The following is a 26,380-nucleotide window of genomic DNA, read 5'->3' as shown; positions in this document are numbered from 1 at the left end:
TGTACTAGTGGTTGCAGTTGCCTTAGGGGCTGCAGTGCTGGGGGCTCCACCCTTTTTACACTCACTTGTCCAGTGAGAGGTGTTCTTACAAGTTTTACACCAGGGTTTCTTCTGACCTTCTTTCTTCTTCTTCTTGGAAGTTTGGGACCCACCCTCTGTCTCAGTTTGGGGCCCTGTTGAAGACTTCTGGTCTTTAGATTTCTGCTCCCCACCCTTCTGGTCTGTTTTCTTCTGGTCACCACCCTGGTTCTGGTTCTGGTTCTTTTGCTTAACTCTGGTTCTTACCCATTTATCTGCCCTCTTTCCCAATTCTTGGGGAGAGGTCAAATCTGAGTCAACCAAATGTTGATGCAACTGCTGGTTCTGACAATTATTTAAAATTTGTTCTCTCATCAGCAAATTATACAATCCTTCATAGTCTGTAACCTTGCTTCCCAGCAGCCATCCCTCCAGAGCCTTAGTGGCACACTCAACAAATTCAGACCAGTCCTGAGTCTGTGTCTTCAGGGTATCTCTGAACATTAATCTGTACTGTTCAGTGGTTAAGCCTAACCCATCAATCAGAGCACTCTTCAGGACCAGGTAGTTTCTAGAATCCCCATCACTAACTGTGAGGAGTCTGTCTCGGCCTCTACCTTCAAAGGAGAGCCACAAGATTGCTGCCCACTGCTCCTGAGGGATCTGCTGTACTCTGCAGGCTCTCTCCATTGCAGTAATCCATTTATGGATGTCATCCCCAGCTTTGTAGGGGGGCACAATCTTACTCAGGTTTCTGTTATCAAAAGACCTGTCTTTATCCTTGTGGATATTGCTGCCACCAGTGGGTTCTATTACCCCACTCTCTCTAGGCTGTCTTGCTCTAGCAAGTTTCTCTTGGGCCAGGGCAACCTCTAGTTCTTGCCTCTGAATCCTAAGCTCAGCCTCTCTCATCTTGGCCTCATGTTCCCTTCTCTGAGGGCTAGTCATCTCCTTCCTGGAGTGACCATGAGAGCCTCTAGAGACATGGGAGGTATTGGATTCACCTGAGTGATTCCTCCTCCTCCTATGCCCCTGGTTAAGTCCATTTGGGTGGCTGGGCAAGGTCAGCCTTGCTTCAGTCCCAAACACACTTAAGTTAGCCTGGTTCAGCCTACTGACCAGCACCTGACTATTTCTGTCATCATCTGACTCACTGCTTTCCACCTCCTCCTCTTCTTCCTCTTCCTCTTCCTCTTCATCTACTTGAGGAGCTCCAGTGGTGGAGGCTTCCTCATCTACCAGGATGATAGGACCAGGGGTGTCTACAGTGTCATCCTCTGAAAGATAGCCTCTTTCAGCATTCCCTGTGGGGTTTGCCTTAGAGGGCTTTAGAGTCTCAGACTGGTCTAAGAGCTCTCTTAGGTGGTCTGTAGTAGGGGAAGGCCCTGTCTTCAGACCCCTTAAGACACAAAGCTGTCTTAATTCCTTAAAGGAAAAAATAGCAAATTTGGATGGTGCCCTTGGAGGGTCACTCTCAACAGAGACATTCCCAGTGGAACCCTCTGCTCCAGACATTGCTCTAGTGTGGGTGGATGTGTTGCAATCTACCTACACTGGTGTTTACCTACTAAACCTATCTAGTAGTTGTAGCTAGGGTGTGCTACTCCCTTTGCTCTACAACAACTAAGTTCAGTAGAACCTAAGTATACTAGTCTTGTTTTATATGTACCTAGCAGGTACCTGTATGATCTTTCAAATCATAATCTCAAAGATTGTAATTGTAAAACAACAGCAAGCTCAGATCCCAATCCGCTGCTCACCAATGTGAGAAGTTGGCCTGGTATATAATGCTCACTAATTCTTAGTGATCACTTTGTACCATGCCAAGCAACCCTTATGATGATGGTTGTAATTCAACCTTGTAGACCAGTTATCCTAGTGGTAACGTGGACAAAGCAGTCTTAGGCTAAACTCTGAAAGGCATGTGAAGCCAGCTGTTATACCATACACAACCCCCTTGAATACCAAATGAAAGGGACACCACACAGATATATATTGAAAATATATATTGATTTATTAACTATAAAATCCCCTGGACTCTTTATGAGCACAGAAGCACAAGCGTTAAATCACAAGACAGTTTAAAATACACAAAAGTTGCACAATATGGATGAGCCCTAGGGGCCACCTAAACCATATACTAAGAAAGTGGTATAAGAGATACCAATAGGAAAGGGAACAGGCCTAGGGCCTTGGGAATCGCTGGAGCTATTCGAGACTAGCAGTGACTAAGTCGGGAAAGGCCCGCGGGACTCGGGTGCAGTGTTCAAAGTGCACGCACTTTCCAATGCAAAGTCTATGGTGCGTAAAAAGTACAAAGTTAGAAAGTTATCAACCTTCCGAGTGACCTACGGAGTTGAAACTTAAGACACAGGCCCTTGAGATGTGTACCAGTGCAGGAGCACCGGCGGAGCTGAGTTACCTCACCCACAGGAAGCGGGTGCACAGGGTGGAAGTAGTGTCGGGTTTCGTCACGCTGGTCGATGGTGCTTGGAGCTGAAGATGCTGCAGGCGGCTCGATGTGAAGAGTTCCGGTGGATCCAAGGGTGGATCTGAAGATGTGAAGACCTGAAAGCAGAGGGGACAGTGTTCAAAGTCACTAGCCAGTGACTACCGTGGAACCAGATTGGAACCAGGCGATGTCGGGTGCAAACAGGCGTTGTCGGGTAGCTTCTCCCTGCAGCCACGTGGACGCCCGGGGTCGAGGACGTCCAGGAGTCGGTCACGAGCTGTCCCACGCAGGCTTCTCGCTGTTGGCGGTGTCGGCAACTTGATCGGAGCAAACAGGCCTTGGCAAATGCAAGCCACGCAGAAGGTGAAAGATGCTTAACACTCGGACCAGCAAGGTCAGAGCGGGTGCTCCTTTTTACAGGAGCTTGGGTAGGTCTGGAGCAACCAGACCTGCTGTGTAAATCGTCGGTTTCGTCGCCAAGATGGCCGCTGACCACGTGGCTGGTGGCCGGGATGGCGCGTCGAGTGGCACAATGCAAAAGGGCCCCACGCAGATCGTGGAGATGCTGGAGGGCTGATCTTCGGTGCAAGGGCTGCTCGGTGGTGGGGGTTCTCAGTCCCCAAAGCACAACGTCGAGGATGCCTCAGAAGCTGCGCAGTCAGCTTTTCGAGTGTCTTCCAAGAGGTCCGGTCCCACGCCACTCGGTGCCTCCACGGGTCCCTTCTTTGCAGGGACTGTGGATCGGGCTCTGAGAGGTCTGGGAGTCTGGTTCTTGTCGGGCTCTGGGCTCGGGCTCCGGCGGGAGGCGGCGGCAAAGCAGACGTCGAGTTGCTGGTTGGTACCTGTGTTCACAGGGTGGCCACTCCTAGGCCACAAGGGAGATTCTCTTCAGTCTTCTGTGCAGCAGAATGTCGAAGTCCAGTCTTCTTCTTCGTGTAAAGTTGATTCAGGATGATCTCCTGTGCAATGGCACTGCTCCCACTCTTATTCCCAATCTGAGGGGTGGATCACCTACTAGGTCCCTCCTCTGGGAGGAACCAGGAAGGGGGGCGGTTACACCCCCTTTCCTTTGTCCAGTTCCGCGCCAAGCCTGGGTCTGGAAAGTCCCAGGACCGGTTTGGACTGGCCTATGCACGGGGACACCTTGTGTGCCCCGGGCATGTCTGATTCTATTCAGCCCTGTCCTACCCAATACACAAAACCCTGTCTGGGGTGGTGCTCGCACCTCCCAAGGCAGGAAACCCTTTGTCCAGGCCACCATCTGCCGAGTTTCGGTCAGCAGCAGGAGGCCAGACTCGTGTCTGTGGTGGCAGCATCCATTTTGTGATGCTGAGGCTCTGTTTAACTTTAACCGGGGTTAAGGCTACACACATGTCGTGTCCCTCTAGAAGGGTGGAATGCTATCCCCGTCGCCAGAACTGGCGAGGGGATAGTATTCCAATTCGTATGACACCTTACTCGACATGTTTTGATAAAGCCAAACCAAAGATAGCATATAACCGCGAGGATTATAATGCACTTAAGAGTATATGGTATGGCAATATCCCGGAACAGCTTAGGGAGTGGTTCCCGACAGCTGCAGACAGGCTCAGCTCATGCTAGAGCACCATCTCACATATTTCCAAGCACTCTGCCTCCAGGATTGATGAGGCCTTCCATAGGAGTGGCTGATAGGAACATATGTGTCCAGTTTAGGGTTAGGCACAGGCATACTGTACCTAAGTAAGAGGTGATTACACCAACTTACCCCAGCTGAGTGATCAGCCAGTTGTGTCAAATATGGAGGCCAGGCCAGGGGTGGCATAATACATGCTGCAGCCTCTGGTAGGCCTTGGATACACCTATGCCCTGGGTACCTAGGGTACACTACTACAGGGGCTCATAAGGTGAACCAGTTCCAATTCGTAATGCACCTAAAGTGCATTGGCAGTAATTTAGAGAGAGAACAGCAGGCTGTGGGTCTGATTAGCAGGCACACAGCCACATTAAGTCAGAAACCAGTGAAGCAAAAAGCAAAAATTTGGGGTGACCATAGGATAGCAGACCCTACTCTCCTACACCAACAGCCTTGTGGGACTTGTAGTTTATTTTTAACACTGTTGAGCAGTGGCTCAATGGTGCTGGCTTCCACGGAGCTCTTTTCTGGACGGCTAGAATTCCTGCAGGTGTCAGACACGACATGGGGACACCTGGCAATGGGAGCCCTAAGAGGCCAGTGTGACTGGTTCTACAGTGAGTTGCTGAGATGCTGCCACAGATAACTAGTGCTTGTGTGGACAGCAGCCGGGCTGTGTCACGCGGCAGGTGCACTCATCCAAATGCGGGAGTTTCGATTCCCTCCTTTCAGGCGAACAGGCTTGACTGATCCAAACCGGCCATGCGCGAACTGAGTGTGAGAAACAGAGTCACACTGGGGCAACAGTGACAGGGGCTACATATAGTCAGGCCAATAGAATTGTGTGAATTTGCGGTGTGCTGTTTTCCACATAGTTATCGAATTACTGCATTTCCACATAATCCAATCAGCAGATTGCAACAAATATGTTTTTTTTGTCGCTCAAACGGATCAAAAGTTACTAAAAATGCAGCGAGATACATGTATGCTGCCGCACAGTGAAAGGCTCTTCACAAGGGTGGATTGCTACCTTTCTGTGACTTATTTCTGTATTTTGGGTGTCAAAGTGGTACTAATGAGGGACACCTTTCCCCAAATAGTGTGAACAGGTGTAAAAAGATCCAAAATAATGAGGTAATGCTGTCACAAAATGTGGCGCATTATGCCACATAATTTTCCTTTGTTGCAAGTGTTAGTGGAGACTGCCTATAATTTGGTTTTCCTCTGCCGCAGCATCCCAGTGGCCCTGCATGTAGTCGGTTAGTGTAATGCTCTTAATTCCCGGGCCCAGCCCCCTTCAGTTCTTTTTTTATAACAAGGTGACATAATTGTAGACTGAACCATTATTCCACAAGCGTAGGGCAAATCATCCCACCCAACACACCAAAGCCCCAAGTATTTTTGTAAGTGCAAATACTACATTCCTCTCCAACATGCATCAGAGTTCGATCAAAACCATGAGAAACACAAGAAAAGCAACTAGTGATTTGCAACAATCGGCCTCAGGTTGTCACTGTACAAAGTCACAATATCACTGTGATGACGTGAGATCCAACCTCAAATGATATTGAGGAGCAGTCCTTGATGGGTATCAATTTGTCGGTCCACTGGTGCTTCAAGCTTTCTGAGGACACTCGTGAAGGTGACCCAGCCCCCTCTCTGATCTGGCACCCCTTGGGCATCCCACTATCTCGAGCAGATGGGGGTGAACTACCCACCAAGGTCTCTGAAGCTTCACCACTGCATGCTGTGATTGGTAGTTTCACTTTTCCCCTCTGTAATTATGGGCCTAAATCTAGGCCTAAGGTACCAGGATGGTTAGTGCAGAGACTGTTCAAGGCCCTCTCCAGTGATTGGCGTGAGTGGCAGCTTTGAACACTTCGTGTGAAACTGGATACCTTGTGCTTGGCAGAGACTGTGCTTGCCACCCATTCTGGTTTTGCATCAATACTTTGGAAACCTATTGCTCCTTTGCTCATGTGATTCCATCAAACATGGATTTCATAAAAGACCTTTAATAATTTCAGGTCTAAGCACCCTTCCCTCCATGCACAGTTTGTGGGATTTACTGTAATCGTGCTCTCTTTCACAAGTCCATGCTTCTCTTCTCTGAATCTTCACCCCCCTCCTCTGAGGAGACTTGTGTAAAACGTGATAAATTAATTATTTGTGTTGTGGCGTCATGTGCTATGGTGGCATGCACCATGATGTCATTTGCAAACTATCTAACTGGTTTAGTCCCCCATCTTCTTTAAAAAACAATTTTTTAGGACACGTCCCTTGGTGGAGTGGGTTCGTGGTAGGTTGGGTCGGGAGGGGGTAAGTCAATGCACCTTGGTGTTTACTGAGCAGTTTTAATGCATGAGCAGCCAGGAGAGAATTACAGCAAACCATGGTGAAGGCCTGTAAGCAGGGTCGCTGGCGGGAGAGTGGAAGGGTTGATGCCACTGGTCAGGGTAGGGGTGCCTGCACCCTGTTCTGGGGCGAGAGTAGACATGAAGCGGGAAGCAGTGTTGGGCACCAACGTATCCCCTCTCTTCTTGTTTCAGGACCCAGCAGGGGTGCATTTAGGTTTCAAGAGTGTCTTAAACTCTTGCGGGCACGCCAATTTAGAAGTAGAGATTTATGATTGCCCCTGACATCTTTATTTCCCTTGGGCCATATAGCTCCTGCGGAAGTCAGAGTCCTTGCAAGTTCTCTGAAAAATGTTGCTGACAGCCATTACAGGACTCGGGGACTTAGCGTAGCAAACAAATACTCTCAGACACTTTTAACATGCCTATTTGAAAGTGGAATACTCTGCTAAAACAGTTTCCATTGATTTAAGACTGAAAAGGAATGATTACGAGTAAAACAAATTGCCGCAATAATACTGCTAAATTTAAATTTTTGTGCGGCTAAATTAAAATTTTTGTGCCACTAAATTTGAAAATCTATGCCGCAATATTCTGGGGGTCTGATTAAAATGTAAAGTTGACCTAATCATTAAGCTAACTTTTCATTAACATTTTCTCCCATTTAAAAGCATTCAGACACATCATTTGTTCTCACGCTTCTTATTGTGTTGGCAAGGACGTTTATTTAAGAGTTAAAAACCTCGGTGCCTCAGAGCTTCGCCTTTGTGCCCTAGCCCCAGCCTGGGTGATACATCTGACTGAGCATTACTCATTATCAGGCCTTGCTATCTTCAGCCTAATGATAATGTAAAATAAGCACAGCCTTCCCTTAACTTTAAAAGGAAAATGTGACTTTGTGCTTATTTAGAAATGAGCTCAATTCTGCAAACTACTCTGAAGTCTGGGAGTGTAGGAAGGTAGGATCCTTCTAGAATAGTTATCCTCAATTTTTGCCTGCTGTGTCAGTGTACTTTTAACTTTACCTGCTGGGATCCTGCTAATCAGGACTCCAGCAACCGTGCTTTCTCCATCTCCCTGCCTCCTGGCAGGTCACTCCACACACCGCGCAGCTCCACCTGCTTGGCGCCAGTGCTCCCAGCCAGCCCCTGCCAGGGTTTGAAGCCCGCCTAGGCTCTGCCCATCGTTGGTTCTTTTTCGTGATTGTCAATGTATCACTCTCTATTATTGTGCTACTGGATAACTGTTCATACGTTTTGCTCCCCCACTGTCCCCCTGACCTCTGCACTCCCTCGCTGCCCCCTCCCATCCCCAGTTCCTGCTGCTGTATCCCCTGCGGCCCGCCCCCTCGTACCCCATTTGCCACCCCGCTCCCAGCTGCACCTCCCTCCCACATCTCCATTTATGGCCATCCGCGCCTGGACCACGCCCACCTCCATAACCCCTGGCCCCCGCGAATGCCAGACTCCGCTACGATGCCAACACCCTCCACGCACTCGACCCCGGACGAAAACGCTCCTGCTTCCGGCCCTCCCCGAAGCGCACCCACGGTCCATTCTCCTGCCAGAACTGCAGCTTCACCAGCATCCGACCCACCAAACCTCCAACAAAAGAACCCAATTACCTCCGATGCATCCTTCTCAACACCCACTCCGCCCGCAAACACGCCATCGAACTCTGGGACCTTGTCAACTCTACCTTCCCAATCGTCGCCTTCCTGACGGAGACCTGGCTGAATCCCACCTCAGCCCCTGACATCGCCATAGCCATCTCAGAAAAATACAAGATCATCCGCAGCGACAGTACCAACGGCATTGGAGGAGGAATAGACACAGTCCACAGAAACACCCTCAGAGTCTCGACCAACTCTGACGACACCCTCAGCACCGCCGAACACATGCACTTCTAGATCCACACCGACCCCAACACCACCCTCAGAGAAACCCTCGTCTAGAGACCCCCCGGACTCCAACCACAGTTCAGCTATTCCATCGCCGACTTCATCCGCACACACGCCCTCACCTCCACAGACTACATCCTCCTCAGGGACCTGAACTTCCACCTAGAGAACAACAACAACATCAAATCCACCACCCTGATCGACAACCTCTCCAACCTCGGACTCAGACAGCTCGTGACAACACCAACCTACACCGCCGGCCACACGCTGGACTCCAACTTCACCGCAACCCCACTGGACTGACCACCACTGCGTCCATTTCACCTTCAGTAAGCCCACCACGCGTCACCGCACCCAAGAAAGGCCCCGACACTGCTGGAGCAACGTCACAGAAGACCAGCTAACCAACACCCTCGCCCAGAGCCCACCTGCCGACCCCACCGACCCCAACGCCGCCACCCGCAACCTTAGACAGTGGATTGACGACTGCGCCAACACCCTTGCCCCGCTCAAGACACCCTCCAACAACCACACCAGCAAGAAAGCCACCTGGTTCACTGAAGTCCTCCAGGCCTCCAAACGAACCTGCCGAAAACTGGAAAAGAACTGGCTCCGCGAACGAACACTGGACAGCTATGTAGCCCACAAGGACGTCACCTCCGTCACCATCAACTAATCAGAACCGCCAAGAGGGCCTCCTTCAAAAACCACCTGGATAACAATGCACAGAACAGCAAAGAGATCTTCAACATCGTGAAGGAACTGTCCAACCCCCAGCTCCAACACCAACGATATCCCGCCTTCGCATGTCCTGTGCGATTCACTGGCCACCTTCTTCCACTGCAAGATCGCCAACATCCACGACAGCTTCAGCACCACCATCGCCCCGACAACCACCACCCCTACGACCACCACCTGCACCAACCGCCTGCTCTCCTGGACCAGCGTCAATGACGAGGAAACCAGCGAGACCATGAACACCATCCACTCCGGATCACCACTGGACCCATGCCCCCACCAGATCTTCAACAAAGCCAGCACAGCTATCGCACCCCATCTTCGGAAAGTAATCAACACCTCCTTCGAGACAGCAACCTTCCCAGAAAGCTGGAAACATGCCGAAATACACTCCTTACTCAACAAACCCAAGGCGGACCTCAAGAACATCCGACCCATCTCCCTGCTCCCGTTCCCGACGAAGGTCACCGAGAAAATCGTCAACAAACAACTGACCGCTTCCTTGAGGAAAACCACATCTTGGACCCGTCCCAGTCTGGGTTCAGCAGCAACCACAGCACCGAGACCGCCCTCATCGCCGCCACGGATGACATCAGGACCCTGCTTGACAACGGAGAAACAGCAACCCTCATCCTCCTGGACCTGTCAGCTGCCTTTGACATGGTCTGCTACCACACACTACGCACACGCCTACACGACGCCGGGATCCAAGAGAAGGCCCTAGACTGGACAACATCCTTCCTCTCTGGCATAACTCAGAGCGTTTGCCTCCCCCCTTACGCTCCATGGCCACCAAAATCATCTGCGGCGTAGCCCAGGGCTCTTCCCTCAGCCCGACGCTGTTCAACATCTACATGGCACCCCTCGCCCACGACGCCAACAGCACGACCTCAATATCATCTCCTACGCCGACGACACCCAGCTGATCATATCCCTCACCAAAGATTCTCACACCGCCAAGACCAACATCCACGAAGGAATGGCTGTCGCCGAATGGATGAGGAACAGCAGACTGAAGCTGAACTCGGACAAGACAGAGGTCCTCATCCTCAGCCCCACCCCCTCAGCCTGGGATGACTCATTGTGGCCTGCAACCCTAGGTACAGCCCCGACACCCACTGACCACGCACGCAACCTAGGGGTCATTCTCAACTCCACCCTCTCCATGACCAAGCAGGTCAAAGCAGTCTCCTCATCCTAATTTAACACCCTCCGAATGCTCCGTAGGATCTTCAAGTGGATCCCCACCGAGACAAGAAGAACAGTCACGCAGGCCCTCGTCACTAGCTGGCTGGATCACGGAAACGCCCTCTACACAGGAGTGTCGACCAAGCTCCTGAGGCGATTGCAACACATCCAGAACGCGTCAGCACGTCTGATCCTCAACATCCCCCGCCGCAGCCACATCACACCCCACCTGAGAGACCTGCGCTGGCTCCCCGTCAACAAGAGGATAACCTTCAAGCTCCTCATCCATGAACATAAAGCTCTCCACAGGACCGCCCCAGCATACCTCAACACTCGACTCAACTTCCACACCCCCACCCGCCAGCTCTGCTCCGCCAGCCTCGCCACAACCCCCCGCATCCGAGGAGCGACCACCGGCGGCAGATCCTTCTCCCACCTCGCCGCTGAGACCTAGAACACCCTCCCCACTAATCTACGTCAGACCCAGGACCTACTGGCTTCAGGAGACTCATCAAGACCTGGGTCTTCGACCACTAGCGGGACCCCCCCACACCTCCAGCGCTTTGAGACCCTGACAGGTGTGTAGTGCGCTCTACAAATGTTATGATTGATTGATTGATTCTTCCCTAAATTGACATGGTAAGTACCTTGGTACCTCCAGAATTGGCTACTGATGTACCCTTGTATGATCCTAGTATATAGTACTGAGGTACCAAGGGCATAGGTGCAACATTGGTCTCCCATGGGCTGCAGCATGTATTATGCTGACCCCCTCTGTACTTCTGGTAGCAGCCTTTCAGTGTCTGTAAACAAGCTAGTGCTGCTGCCGACCACAGACACAATTCTGTCCTCCTGCTGCTGAGTTGAGCTCGAGCAGGGAAGGGAAGAACAATAGGTTTCCTGTCACAGGTTGGTATGACCACCTCCCAGACAGGACTTAGTGTATTGGGATGGGGTGGGGGCAATTGCCAGTGCCTCCAGACTGCTTTGAATGACGCATGTGTGCCCTCTGTGCATACTCCAGTTTGAACCAGTTCAGGGAGCGAATTCTCCATTGACTTCCGTTGGGCACGCAGCTGTGCTGTGATGTGAAGGGGAGTGTAGTGCAGTGGCGGTGTTAGGTTTTGGCGGTTCTGAAGTTCTCACGGATCTTCTTCGGGTGCCTGCAGGATGCAGGAGAGCTTCATGAGAATCCTGGGTTTTTGTTGAAGGCAAGTAGTCCTCCCAGGCTGTAAGGCGCATCACTGCTGCAGGCCAAGACTACTTTGGTGCAAATTCGACAGGAACAGCAGATAGGCCAGCAGGGCTGGGGCCAGGTCAGGTACTCCTTCATCAGTCTTTGCTTTCACAGCTCTTCAGTACCCTCTTTTTTGTAGGTCAGCAGGATTGGATTTCCTGGTGCTGGGGTCTCCCCCAAGAACGGCATTTAGGGGCGTTAGGGGAGTGTGGGGAGGAGCCAGTGGGCTACCTACCCCTGGGGTCACTACGCCCCCTATATGACCACTTCCTGAATAACCCTGTCCAAGAGATCCTAATTTTCCCACACCAACCTGGCTAACTCTGAAAAGTCGCCTCCACTACAGGTAGCCCACCTTTTGTTTGTGGGGCTAGGGGGGAACAACCCTGAGGTTGTAAACACCTATCTGAGTAGCTAATCTTCCCGCCTGTCCAGGTGCAAAATGTCTGTGGACAAAGTGGTTCAGCTTCTTCTCCTCTGAGAGAAGCCAGATTTACATCCCAAAGGCAGTGGGCTCTTCGAAGCTCCCCTGCCTTGGATTGCTAATCTGCAGGCCATCCTGTGGAAGGGGGTGTAAACATCCATCTGCCCGAGCAGACTTTATTTCTCACCACCTGAGAGCATAGGCCGTCACCGTTGGGGGGGGGGTAAAAATGTGTCTCTGGTGGCAAGCTGGCTTAAACCAGTCAGTCAGCACACCAGCAGCTGGTAGGTTTTCAGGGGTCACCTCATGGGTACTCTCCCTCTACATGTATTATTAATTCCAACAATGGCATCAGTGTGGGTTTATTAATACGAGATGTTTGATACCGAGCATCCTATTTTCAGTAAAGCCATCATGTAGCTGGGGAACTACTTTTCACCAGTGTCCAGTAAATGTACTTTACAATGGCTTCCCTGATCACTTGTACTCGCATCAATAGAGCTGACCAGTTCTGCAGATATGTGCTCATATGTAGTATAGTGCACCCTGCCTTAGGGCTGTAAGGACTGCTGTAGTGGTGACTTACCTGTACTGCATGCAGTGCCCGTGGGCATGGCACACAGTGATGTGTGCCATGTCGGGTTTTCATTTTTATCTGCACCAACACAGGCAGCCTGCAGTAGCAATCTATTTGTTTGGTAAGGGGCCCTTTAGGGTGGCATCATTTGTGCTACACTGGGCAAGGAGTCTTTAGACTCCTTGCCCCAGTGGTACCATTTACTAGGTACTTGCTGGGGGTGCTAAAGATATTGCCACTTGGGGGTACAATTGCACAGTTCTGGGAAAGATATCTGGCTAGCAGGAACCCAGCGCACTTCCAGTCGAAATCATATCAAATACCGGTTCAGAAAGTGGGGGCCCGAGAGAACGTTCCTCAAATGACAATGCGCACAAAACAGCAAAAAAGCATGTGAGCATCAGGAAGATATGGTTCATGAAGGACAGTGTGTATAAAGCTCCAGGAGTCTTGAACCAGCAAGTCGGGGGTCAAGCCATGAGAGGGGCAAAATGCTCCGGCTACCATACTAAGGTTGTACTTCCAAGTTGGGCATTCTAGAGAACTTGCCAGGCTGATCCTCCATTGCTAGACTGCCAGTCTTGGCAGTATGTATCAGGATAGACAACACACCAGCAGAATTATGTTATGTTATGTTATGTTAAAATCAATTTATAAAGCGCTCGTACGCCAGTGGGCTTCATGGCGCTATAGAAGAGGTGAGGGATCAGTCCAACATAACACCGAGCTAATAGTGGCTTAATGGTAAGCTTGAGAGAACAGCCATGTTTTTAATCCTTTACGAAAGGTGAGTAAGTCCTTGCTCTGCCTGATCGGTAAGGGAATGGCATTCCAAAGTAAGGCTGCTAGATGGCGGAAGCAGCTACCTCCCTGTCGCTTCCTTCTGTGTGAACAGACTCAGATCTGCATTTCAATCTGCTGGCACAGAAGATTGGAGGTTGGGTCGAGAATCCTCTTTCCCTGAAGGTAACTCACATCAGGGTGGAGGAAAGACAGGCTAAGCAGAGCCTTCTTATTTTCGCCCGATCTTTCTTTCACCCTGCTTGTGTTCTCCCAGATATGCCAAAGGCTTGGTGAACCATTCTTAGACCTTTTTCCTTAAAGATAGGACACTCCATTACAGAGGTTCTTCTCAGTATCAGGATGGGGCCTTCTCAGCTGCTGTATGCAATTTCTCATATTTCACACATACCTTTCCTTCTTACAATGGTGCATAGGTAAGTAGCAGAGGTCATTTAGGTAATCTCGTTTGCTCTGTCACTCATGGTTTCTGCTCCTAAAGTCCATAGCCTCTCTTCCTCTGTGGAGAATCCGTTGTCTCCCTATGCTCTCAGATCAGTGGTGTGTGTCTTCAGAAACTGACCCTCTCGATCTGGAGGTTTTAGAGGGTTGGGTTTAGAAGGAAAGGAGTGCTAAAAAATATAGCAGAAATTATTCAGAGTTCCACACGCCCTCTACTTTGAAATCTAACAACAAACACTGCGGGAATTTCCAGGGATGGTGTTCCTCTAGATCTCTGTCAACTATTGCGTGTCAGATTGTTGTTTTTTTGCAGTTTTTGCTGGATATTTTTCAAAAACAGTTGGCTGTCACAACAATGAAGGCACAGTGGCAGGTGTCGGAGGATTTAGAGAGCCTTGGTATGGTTCTTGTAAGGATTTTAATTTGGCGAGGAGGCTTTTGAAAAGTTATTTTTATTTCTAGACCTGATGTTGCACCATAAGATTTGTCTCTGGGCCTTAACGCTCTGCAGGGAATACCCTTTCAACCTCTTATTTCTCTCGAATTAAAAAACGTGTCTTTAAAGCCGTCATTTTTAGTAGCGATCTCCTCAGCAAGGATGATGGTGAGCTTGGCACCTCTCTAAGTAAACCTCCAATTTTTAAAGATCCTGCAGTATAGTTTTGTTTAAACATTATCAAGCTTGTGGCCCTAAGGTAGCTTCCAAGGTGTATAGGGAGCAGCAGATTTACTACCTGTATTTTTTCTTTCTCCATCTTCTAATGAGGAAGAACCCACTCATGTATTGGATTTTAAGAGGGAAGTTGAGAATTAGTTTCAGAGGCCTGTGAGGTATAGGAAATCAGAATATTTCTTTGTGACTTTTGGATGAGTTAACTAGGATCAGAATGCATTCTGTATTAGTTGAGTAGATAGATTAGATCAGTTAGTGTTTTGGCATGTTCATTAGGCAAAGGAAAGATCTACTGGGGGTAAAGGGGAGCAACCTCTTGGGCAGAACCACTATAATTTATCAAGCAGCCACTTGGGCTTCAGCTCAAACGTTTGTTAAACACTATCATACTTAGAGAGTGATGAAGGGTAAATCTTTTATTGAAAACGTGTTACATGCAGTTTATTCTGCATAATCTGTTTCAAAATATGAATGCAATGCTTAATAATGAACAAGCATGATTAGTGTACTCTTTCAATTATAGGAAAATCCTAGACTCTCGGAACTCTGTCTACTTGAGCTCCTGAACCGTTCGGCTGCCTACTCTACAATCTACATCCTTGCTCTGATCATCATCGTGAAGGAATAGATGGGCATCGATGGGACAGTTCTAAGTGGTTTAACTCCTATTTGTACGAGGGCTCACAGACAGTGAAAATGGGGAGCTCTGTCTCGGGCAAACCCAACCTAAATCATTGGGTCCCATAGAGCTCTCTCCTCTCCCCAAACCTGCCGAATCTATATCTTAAACTACTATGAGCTGGTATTAACTGTGGGTTCCTTGTTCCTAGTGTAATAGGTTGTTTTGTGATGTCTGTTAACCAAAACGTAGTTCCTGCGCTCTTGTAAAGCATCTGAATACCTTTAGGCCATGTATGCACATTACCAAAACTACAAAAATAAAGATAAATAAGCAGATCAACTCCTGCCTTCATCAACCTGTACTGGTGGATGAAGGAAGTCTCTGCTTGAATGGGTCAAAATATTATAAATTTGAGTTGCATTGTACCACAGTCTTCCTTTATTGTGGCTGAAAGAGCTGGGAACCACTCAATTCATACTTTATCAGTAAAAAACACCCATGTATGGCTTGATTCTGAGCTTCCAGTGGACCATCAAATCTTAGCAGTAGTGAAAATGACCAACACTAGTCTCTGTGTTGCTGTGAACGATGCTGGTTCTGCAACTGCTGTCTCACTGCAGTACAGTGACCAGAGGTTTGATGTCGTCTTGACTCAATTATTGCAATATTGCTTTTGCTAGAATACCAAAGAAAGAGATTTAGAAACTTCAGAGGCTACAGAAACAAGCAGCCAGAATGTGTCTCAAAATAAAGAAATAGTCTCATATATCACCACCCTCAAAGATCTGTATTGGCTGTGACTCTGAAAATTACATTGAAAGTAATCTTTATATTACTGATGGCCCGAAATATCTTGAGTATCGATTTTAGAACTATACTGTGTAGTAACCACATCCTCGTCGCCATAAAATGTAGTAACCACAGATGCAGTGGTTAATAAATAAAAGCCTTTATTCATAGAAGTACGTCTTCACAAGTGTACAGCAACCTCCAGCTTCATCAACTGACTCTTTTCAGAGAATCTCTCAGTGATGTCATTCTATGGCATCACTGAGTTCTACAATGAAAGAATGAAATCGCCACTCACTGGTTGCACCTCAAGTCCAGTAATGCAGTCTTGCTGACGTAACTGCGACTGAACCGCAAGACCATGAAGACAGGTTATCCCAAGTTGTGGGCGCCCAGCTCTTGAACATGTTTCAACCAGATTTGAGGAATCTACCTAATGTGGCAGGAATAATGCAATTAAAAAAGTCTATTCAGAGCAGTCTTCACATTCAGCAACAAAACATCTGGTCTGCTCTCCACTAAAAAGGGCTGGGGCCCTTCTTCGAACACTCCAGTGCAGATCAGAAACACAATGCTGATTTCGACTGGGCCACAGCTTAGATCCTTAGATCGCCTGGAAAGGAATTTTCTTTACCAAGTGACTGTCATCTATACTCTCTGCTGCATTACAACGTGGCAAACTGTGCAGCGCATCACTAAAATGAATTAATGAATTCATAATGAAGGAGGAAACGATGATTATGGCATAACAATTAGTAACTAGGGTAAACAGTGCCAAGGGGACAGTTTAGTAGTGGGAGAGGTGGAGTTTATTGGAGGTTGGCCTTGCAAAACATAAATGCACAGGAGATCATGAGAAGCTTGTTAAATGGGACAGAAGAGTGGAGAGCCCTGTGGTGCAATCCAAGAGAACCTCCAATTAGCAGAGAGAAAACAAAGGTCTCTTGTATATGACCCTAATTCAGGACCGAAAAATATCCTATAAACTTGGGGTTAGGTTCCCAAATAGGTGGAGGGGCAAATCAGAGACTGCAGGAATCACATGCAGGGTCAGCTGAGACTGTGAATGTCAGCGAAAAATTCTTTTTAACTCCTCACAAAAGAACAGGTGACCCTTTTCTTGACATTTTGTTGTTTTCTGTGATTCTCTTCCTGCCAGTGTACCACTTCAGAGCCATCTACCCAGCTCCAGCATTTGTTTATTATATTTCCTCCTTGCAGAGCTCCCCCCGAGGGACCCCTTGGATTTGCCCCTCACCATCCTCGAAGTCGGTTGTGCAGGGCGGTTTGAGCTCATCACAGAGCCCGAGGAGCGAAATGGTGCCATTTACCCTCTTTCTACGGTGAGTGCATTTTTTCTGATCACTGCGCTCTGCACGATGAACAGTGGAACATATTTAGGATGCTTCCCGTGTGTTGAGTGTGAACCTGAAACTGTTCCTACTCTGAGTGTCTCAAATTTGAACTTAATGGCAATTAGTTTTTCTTTGTAAAATGTCAAAATGAGACCAGAGTCTCCAAGTGATGTATGTAACAGTCATTACTTTGAACCCAGCAGTGTAATTCTCATTTTATCAATATCCGAGGAATGCAGGGTGTGCTTGGAGTCCATGGGTCTTAATCTGTGACTTGCCGCTTAGACATGGATCCCTGAAGCAGGCGCCTTGAAGGACCAAGTGTATGCTCATTGTTGATTTCTGTATTTTCCATCATGAGTTAAAGTCTTGGCGTCTTCATATCAGGCAGATTGCTGGTTCCCTAGTCCAACCATTTCTGAAATGTCAGGTGGTAGTGCAGAGAAGGTGCTGCCGACACAGAGATCCCTTTCTTCTATCTGAAGGAATTGGAGGCTGTAAGAGAAGTAGAGGCCTTCATTAGAAGTTTCACTTTTTCTTTATAAGCTGGAAGCACATTTTATTTTCGTGTAGGTTGTGTGGGCACTTTAGTTTCCTGGGTGGTCACTTGACCTTGTTTTTCACTTGCTAGCCACCCGTGGCTACTCTCCCTAGAATCAGATGCCTTTGACTGGGCAGGGAATTGAAACCCCATCATCCACCTCATGGGACCATAAGCCTTTAACATCACCTGTTGACCTTCTGTTACAAGCATTGCTCCAGTACAAGCCACAGTGGACACCGATTTTACACAAACTTCCAGCTGGGCAAGTCACCATCACTCACAATATCACTCTTTCCAGAGTGAACTCTCTACAAACCCTCAATTTCAAAGACACCAACCTTACAACACAGAAACTGTCTGCAGTAAAGCAACCTTTATCACCAACTTTGAATCTCCTTTCTCTCCACCACTAAACAGCCATTACTGAGACATAGATTGTCTCAAAGAGGCGTGTTTCACCGGATGAACACCTTATGGATCCTGATGTCTTCTTCAGGACTCTCACCTTTTGCAAACCAAACCCTCTTCGACCACTGATAAAAAACACACCTACCTCCTTCTCCTCCCATCACCATGAGTGTTTCAGCATCTGGACTCCTGTGTTCCTAGTGATCAAACATAACCACAGCACCACTCCCAGATAAATACCTGTTAAGTTTACTACTCAAACTCCCTTGCTGCTCTTAGCCACCTTTGCCATCTCAGACTATTTATGAACAATTTTTATTTTTATTTTTTTAAAAACTTTATTTGAAGTTTCACACAATAACATGATACAGGTGTGCAACCAATGCCAGTAAAAAATATAATAATAAAAACCAAATCATGTAGTCATAAAGCATAGTGGTATAGTTCTAGAGGTCGGTCTATCCTCTGACCTCCCTCCTCCCCCCTTCCAAAAGCAGCAGCCAAGTATAACGGACATTTAAACCCCCCCCCCCCCCCCCCCCACCCCCACCCTTCGGTTCAGTTATGAACAAAAAATTACTTTGAACTTTTTCCTGGGTGTTTTGTGCTTGTGCAAGTGTTGATAGTAGTGCTTTAATCTTTGACATGTTTGCCTTGAAGTGATTTTTTTTGCCGAGGATAGCTGAATATGGGCAATTATTATTTCATTGAAGGCGTGAGTTTGTTTACAAATGAATCCTCTGATCTTGTGTTTGGATCCTGCCAAGAGAAGATGTCAGATTTACTTTCTGGACCAGTGAATCTGTTGGGTTGTTCATGTGCCGACCGGCCCATGTCTGTCTACTTATCTGTGGGCTCCAGTTTTACAATAGTTTACTGTGGTTTACCCACACAGACACATTTACTGTCACCTCTCCATACAGCTTCCCAACGGCCTCCCACCCTATGCTGTGGACATCCTTACAGAGACAGAACAGCGATACTTGTCTGATCCCGAATGGCTTCCTATCCACCACTTCGAGAAGTCTCAGAGGTGAGTGACAAGACTAGGAGTGTGCCTGACAGTGTCGCATTTGGTGGGATGCGTTGTTTATAGTCCCAAATAGTGAATGAAGAATGGGCATCATAGCCGGTGGTGCTTGCAACACAGTAGGTTCCAAGATAGAAACAATCACCTTTTACTCCCAAGTTCTAATGAATAAAGTCTCTGTCTTTACCATCTCTGACTGTGTAAGAAGTGGTTGAGACAGAAGTAGTTGTGTGGGATTGAGGCACAACCAGAGGAAAAGGGGCCTGCCCTCCAGCAGTAACCGGCAGTGTGGCAGTGAGATGCACAGACAAGGCCACGTATCAGAAGAAGGGGGTGTGTATGTTCTTGTGTGCACCACCAGCTGCATAGATCCTGTACTCTTGCAACCAACATCCAGCAGAAATGAGAGCTTACGTCAAGCAGAGGTGGGAGCTTACGTCAAGCAGAGGTGGGAGCTTACGTCAAGCAGAGGTGGGAGCTTACGTCAAGCAAAGGTGGGAGCCTACGTCAAGCAGAGGTGGGAGCCTACGTCAAGCAGAGGTGGGAGCTTACATCAAGCAGAGGTGGGAGCTTACGTCAAGCAGAGGTGGGAGCTTACGTCAAGCAGAGGTGGGAGCTTACGTCAAGCAGAGGTGGGAGCTTACGTCAAGCAGAGGTGGGAGCTTACGTCAAGCAGAGGTGGGAGCTTACGTCAAGCAGAGGTGGGAGCTTACGTCAAGCAGAGGTGGGAGCTTACGTCAAGCAGAGGTGGGAGCTTACGTCAAGCAGAGGTGGGAGCTTACGTCAAGCAGAGGTGGGAGCTTACGTCAAGCAGAGGTGGGAGCTTACGTCAAGCAGAGGTGGGAGCTTACGTCAAGCAGAGGTGGGAGCTTACGTCAAGCAGAGGTGGGAGCTTACGCCAAGCAGAGGTGGGAGCTTACGCCAAGCAGAGGTGGGACCCTACTTCCAGCAGAGGTGGGACCCTACTTCCAGCAGAGGTGGGACCCTACTTCCAGCAGAGGTGGGACCCTACTTCCAGCAGAGGTGGGAACCTACTTCCAGCAGAGGTGGGAGTCTACTTCCAGCAGAGGTGGGAGCCTACTTCCAGCAGAGGTGGGAGCCTACTTCCAGCAGAGGTGGGAGCCTACTTCCAGCAGAGGTGGGAGCCTACTTCCAGCAGAGGTGGGAGCTTAGCTCCAGCAGAGGTGGGAGCCTACTTCCAGCAGAGGTGTGGAGCCTACTTCCAGCAGAGGTGTGGAGCCTACTTCCTTTTTTATTTTGTTGCTTTTTTTCTTTTTTTTTTATTATCATTTTTTACATTTATTTTTTTGCAAGCAATACAGGATTATTTCAATAATATTAACCAATCAAATCAAAAATTTGTGAAGCCACAATAATGACCAGACTATCATCAGTAAGTATATCCCAGTCAAATTTATCGGGAACTAAATGCAGTATAAAATTATAATTATCAAATCAGCTCCCCCTGAATCCATTGCCGAATTGGGTCCCAGATCTTCATTCCCAGCATTCTTTTCTTTTTACCTTTTGTACTATATATAGCTGTCTCTATATTATATGCAGCTAATAGACGAGCTCTCCATGCTTCAAATGGAGGGGGGGAAGAGCTAATCCATTCTTGAGTAATACATGCTCTCATTATAGCCATAGATATAAATATGAGCCCTTTGTGCCCCTCGAGTAGGACTTCAGAGGTTACTCCCATTAAGACATGTTCCCCCGTTAACTTAAGGGAGTACCCTAGCACTTTAGTCAAAAAGGTCTGAATTGCCTCTATAAAGGGGACTAGCTGCGGACATACAAAAAACATATGCAGCGAATCAGCAGCGTGGAGCCCACACCTGTTACATGTTATGCCCACCGTCACACCCCATTTTGAAATTTTTAGCGGTGTATAATATAGGTCATAAAGAGCCATGTAGTGCTGTGTGCGGGCTCTGCCAGTGACCAACACAGTATTAGCAGGTGCAATTGATTCTTCTAGACAAATAGTTGCCACCCCTAACTTCTCGGCCCACCCTGAGGCGTGAATTTCTAAATCGTCAGGGCATAATGTCAGAAGAGCTCTATAATAATATCCAATCCTCTTTTTGTTAAACAGATCATCAATCAATGAAAACCTGGTAATACCTGAGACTTCCACTGGTGACAGGGAGTTAAAAAAGCTATGTATTTGTAGATATTTAAAATAGTCCTGATTTGAGAGATTATATCTAGTTGTAAGCTCCAGGAAAGTAAGAAGCCGATTATTCTGCCATAGATCATTCACCCCTTGTATTCCTTTATTTCACCATCGAACCATTGCCAGATCTTGAAACACAGATGGAAATAGTTTACGGGCATTAAAGGGTGTATATATCGAGAGTTTCCTAATTCCCAAAAGTTGCCAAACTATCTTCCAAACTCGGAAGGCTGCTTTCAGCGTCTTAAATTTAGTTTTTTTGTAATAACTTGGCTCTATATTTTTTAAGAAACATCCACGACATTCTTCGCCCATTATTAGTTCATAGATGGAGGGAGATTGACTCTGTGGGATCCTTACTTTTTCACCAATAATCAAAGGGGAAATAAACTGTAAGACCGATGCAACATAATAATACAAAAAGTACGGGATACCCCACCCCCCCTAGATTTGGGTAAAACCATCTTTTTATAGGATCTGCGAGGTTTCTTATAGCTCCATATAAACTTAGATGTCATCCTTTCTAATTGCTTAAAGAACATCAGGGGGAATTCAAGTGGGATAGAACGATACATGTAAAGAAACTTAGAGAGTATTGTCATTTTCAGTACATTATTTCGGCCAAATAAGGATAAATGAAAATGGTCATTCCGTTCAAGTGTAGCATTTGCTTTTTGAAAAATCGGGTTAAAATTCATAGCTGGGATATCTGAAATAGGAGAGGTAATTTTAATGCCCAAATACGTTGCTACCGAAACCACTGGGATCGATGAAGGGGGTGTCTGGCCTATGAATAAGTTTTGAGTCTTGGCTATATTCAACTTGTAGCCAGAGAATACCCCAAAGCGAGTAGCAAGATCTTCTATAACTGGCAAGGCTTCCTGAAGACTGGTTGTAAGCACCACTATATCGTCAGCGTATGCAAGCGCCCTATAATTTGTATTCGCTACTGTGACAGGTGGGATCCCCGGTGCTGAATTCAGTTTATTTAAAAATATGTCTAAATACAACGCAAACAAAAGTGGAGAAGCAGGGCAACCCTGGCGGGTACCTCTAGAAATGGAAAAAAAAATCAGATTTTTTTAACCCAGTTTTATGCAAGATGTAGGTGATACATATAGCACTTTTATGGCCGAGATGATCCTGGGGCCAAAACCTTTAATTGCTAGCATCTCCCACTGATATGGCCAGGCTACCCTGTCGAATGCCTTCTCGGCATCCAACAGGGTAATACCAAGGTCACTGCTCGTCGCCTCAGCTCTGTCCATTAAAGTAATTACACGCCTAACGTGATCTGAGGTGTCCCGACCAGGAATAAAGCCTTATTGACCCGGCGAGACTATTGTAGAGATTACCCTTGATATACGAGAGGCTAAGATCTTCGAGAAGATCTTGCTATCAGCATTTATAAGCGATATCGGTCTAAACGACGAGGGAAGAAGAGGGGGTTTGTCTTTCTTTAAGAATGCCATTATTATAGAATGACTCCATGATGGAGGTGCTACCGCATTTTGTGCTTCTACACATGTTTGCAATAAATCTTGTTTTAAGAGGGCTCTAAACACTCTATAAAATTCTAAGGGTATACCATCTGGCCCTGTAGCTTTCCCGGTAGCCAGAGAGAGAATAGCCATTTCTATTTCCTCCCATGAAATTTCGGCCTCTAAAGCTATAGCTTGAGCATCAGTTAATTTTGAAATATTATCCGACCCGCAAAAATTTAGCAATGTCTCTGAATAATATGAGATATCTTCCTCCCTGTAAAGTTTGCTATAAAATAAGCGAAAGGTCTCCAAAATATCTTCTAGTTGACTATAGATCTGACCCGAATCATCTTGGATCTCCTTCACATTATTGAATATTTCCTGCTGTCTGAGTCTCTTAGCCAATATCCGTCCTGTCGTTTCCCCCATCTCATAAATTTGTGAGCGAGATACTGCAACCTGTTCAGCAAGTTTCCTTGCATAGATCTCGTACAGCCTGGACTTATGAATAGCCAATCTTGCTTTAATATGCTCCGTATCTTGAGCTGTACTAATAGCAGATATTAATTTAGCTTCCCACTCTTGTACTGCCCTGTAATAGGTGGCAAGTTTGGCTCGGGAGGACTTTTGTTTATTAGTAGAATAGGACAAAGTTTCTCCCCGGACCGCATCCTTAAAAGAGTCCCAGACCATTTGGGTGGTAGCTGTGCCACGATTAACATCAAAGAATTCCTTAATCCATATGGACATATGGTCAATATACAAAGAGTCTGCCAGGAGTTTGCGTTTGAATGTCCAGGAGTTTCTCTCACGGGGTATGCCATAACCATATTTGATCTCTATTAGTATAGGATTATGGTCCGAGATTAATCTCGGAAAAATCTCAAAAAGGATATTGTTTAATAATGTCATGGAGCTGAAAAAATAGTCTAAACGTACCAACTTCTGATGTGGGGCAGAGTAATATGTATATCCAGGTGACCCATCTCTCGAAATAAAGCCTACATCCACCAGCCCAAACTCTGTAACTAAGCCTCTTAGTCCTTGTAGGTCTTGCTCTTGAGGCCAATATAAGGATTTTCTGAGGTTAAATCAAAGTCCCTATCTATATGAATATTAAAATCCCCACACAATACTAAAGGAGTAGGCCATCCTGCAAGTTCTACACTTAAGAAGTTAAGGAGGTTGGAGTCGTCAACATTTGGGCCATAAATTGAGCAAATAGTTAAAGGTTTGCCATCAATGTATAATTCTAATATGACCCATCTTCCATACTGATCAGTTTTGATACGGTTGCAAGACCCTAACCCTTTTCTAATAAGTACTGCCACCCCCCTAGTAGTGGCTCCTTGGCTAGTACACCCCACAAGGCACATACCCAGATCATTAAACCATTTTCTATTATTCCAACTCAGATGCGTTTCTTGTAGGCACAAGATATCAATTTTCATACTATGAATAATTTGGGCACAGATACCCCTTTTTTGCTTGTTGTTCAATCCACAGATATTCCAGGAACATATCCTTAATTTATCCATTTACTTTTGTATTTTTTGTTCTCCCACCATTATATATGTCACAATTTTGTTTAGCCACCCCTACTTTATCCAGAATTGAAACAAAAATAAAATCATCTTCAACTAATTTACAATCGCTGTAGCAGATTACATTAATCCTGTTCTTGCTTGCCCCTCCACCACACCCCACCCTCCCCCTGGCCCCCCCTACCACCCCCAGGTGTGGAGCCTACTTCCAGCAGAGGTGTGGAGCCTACTTCCAGCAGAGGTGTGGAGCCTACTTCCAGCAGAGGTGGGGGCCTACTTCCAGCAGAGGTGGGGACCTACTTCCAGCAGAGGTGGGGGCCTACTTCCAGCAGAGGTGGGGGCCTACTTCCAGCAGAGGTGGGGGCCTACTTCCAGCAGAGGTGGGGGCCTACTTCCAGCGGAGGTGGGGACCTACTTCCAGCAGAGGTGGGGGCCTACTTCCAGCGGAGGTGGGAGCCTACTTCCAGCAGAGGTGGGAGTCTACTTCCAGCAGAGGTGGGAGTCTACTTCCAGCAGAGGTGGGAGTCTACTTCCAGCAGAGGTGGGAGTCTACTTCCAGCAGAGGTGGGAGTCTACTTCCAGCAGAAGTGGAAGCTTACCTCCAGCAGAGGTGGAAGCTTACCTCCAGCAGAGGTGGAAGCTTACCTCCAGCAGAGGTGGAAGCTTACCTCCAGCAGAGGTGGGGGCTTACCTCCAGCAGAGGTGGGAGCTTACCTCCAGCAGAGGTGGGAGCTTACCTCCAGCAGAGGTGGGAGCTTACCTCCAGCAGAGGTGGGAGCTTACCTCCAGCAGAGGTGGGCGCTTACCTCCAGCAGAGGTGGGCGCTTACCTCCAGCAGAGGTGGGCGCTTACCTCCAGCAGAGGTGGGCGCTTACCTCCAGCAGAGGTGGGCGCTTACCTCCAGCAGAGGTGGGCGCTTACCTCCGGCAGAGGTTAGCGCTTACCTCCGGCAGAGGTGAGCGCTTACCTCCAGCATAGGTGGGCGCTTACCTCCAGCAGAGGTGGGAGGGTCAAGCAGAGGTGGGATCTGACATCAAGGAGAGGTGGGAGCTGACGTCAAGGAGAGGTGGGAGCTGACGTCAAGGAGAGGTGTTAGCTGGCGCCAAGGAGAGGTGGGAGCTGGCGTCAAGGAGAGGTGGGAGCTGGCGTCAAGGAGAGGTGGGAGCTTACCTCCAGCAGAGGTGGGAGCTTACCTCCAGCAGAGGTGGGAGCTTACCTCCAGCAGAGGTGGGAGCTTACCTCCAGCAGAGGTGGGAGCTTACCTCCAGCAGAGGTGGGAGCTTACCTCCAGCAGAGGTGGGCGCTTACCTCCAGCTGAGGTGGGCGCGCTTACCTCCAGCAGAGGTGGGCGCGCTTACCTCCAGCAGAGGTGGGCACGCTTACCTCCAGCAGAGGTGGGCGCGCTTACCTCCAGCAGAGGTGGGCGCGCTTACCTCCAGCAGAGGTGGGCGCGCTTACCTCCAGCAGAGGTGGGCGCGCTTACCTCCAGCAGAGGTGGGCGCGCTTACCTCCAGCAGAGGTGGGCGCGCTTACCTCCAGCAGAGGTGGGCGCGCTTACCTCCAGCAGAGGTGGGCGCGCTTACCTCCAGCAGAGGTGGGCGCGCTTACCTCCAGCAGAGGTGGGCGCGCTTACCTCCAGCAGAGGTGGGCGCGCTTACCTCCAGCAGAGGTGGGCGCGCTTACCTCCAGCAGAGGTGGGCGCGCTTACCTCCAGCAGAGGTGGGCGCGCTTACCTCCAGCAGAGGTGGGCGCGCTTACCTCCAGCAGAGGTGTGCGCGCTTACCTCCAGCAGAGGTGTGCGCGCTTACCACCAGCAGAGGTGTGGGCGCTTACCCCAGCAGAGGTGGGCGCTTACGTCCAGCAGAGGTGGGCGCTTACGTCCAGCAGAGGTGGGAGCTCACTTCCAGCAGAGGTGGGAGCTTACTTCCAGCAGAGGTGGGAGCTTACGTCAAGGAGAGGTGGGAGCTTACGTCAAGGAGAGGTGGGAGCTTACGTCAAGGAGAG

General features: G+C 48.2%; 1 protein-coding gene across 1 annotated transcript in view; it reads left to right on the top strand.

Annotated features, from left to right (window-relative positions):
* Nucleotides 1-26,380, top strand: part of SKIC2 (SKI2 subunit of superkiller complex) — a 213,455-nt gene that overhangs the window by 14,859 nt on the left and 172,216 nt on the right. Inside the window, exons 2-3 of the mRNA XM_086924568.1 lie at nucleotides 17,051-17,172; nucleotides 19,060-19,169. Of these exons, the coding sequence (XP_086780694.1) occupies nucleotides 17,051-17,172; nucleotides 19,060-19,169 (232 nt within the window). The remainder of the gene's footprint in view (nucleotides 1-17,050; nucleotides 17,173-19,059; nucleotides 19,170-26,380) is intronic.

The sequence above is a fragment of the Lissotriton vulgaris genome, chromosome 5 (assembly GCF_964263255.1).
Source record: "Lissotriton vulgaris chromosome 5, aLisVul1.2, whole genome shotgun sequence".
In the NCBI taxonomy this organism is placed as follows: Eukaryota; Metazoa; Chordata; class Amphibia; order Caudata; family Salamandridae; genus Lissotriton; species Lissotriton vulgaris.
This window is presented reverse-complemented; position numbering and strand designations above follow the sequence as displayed.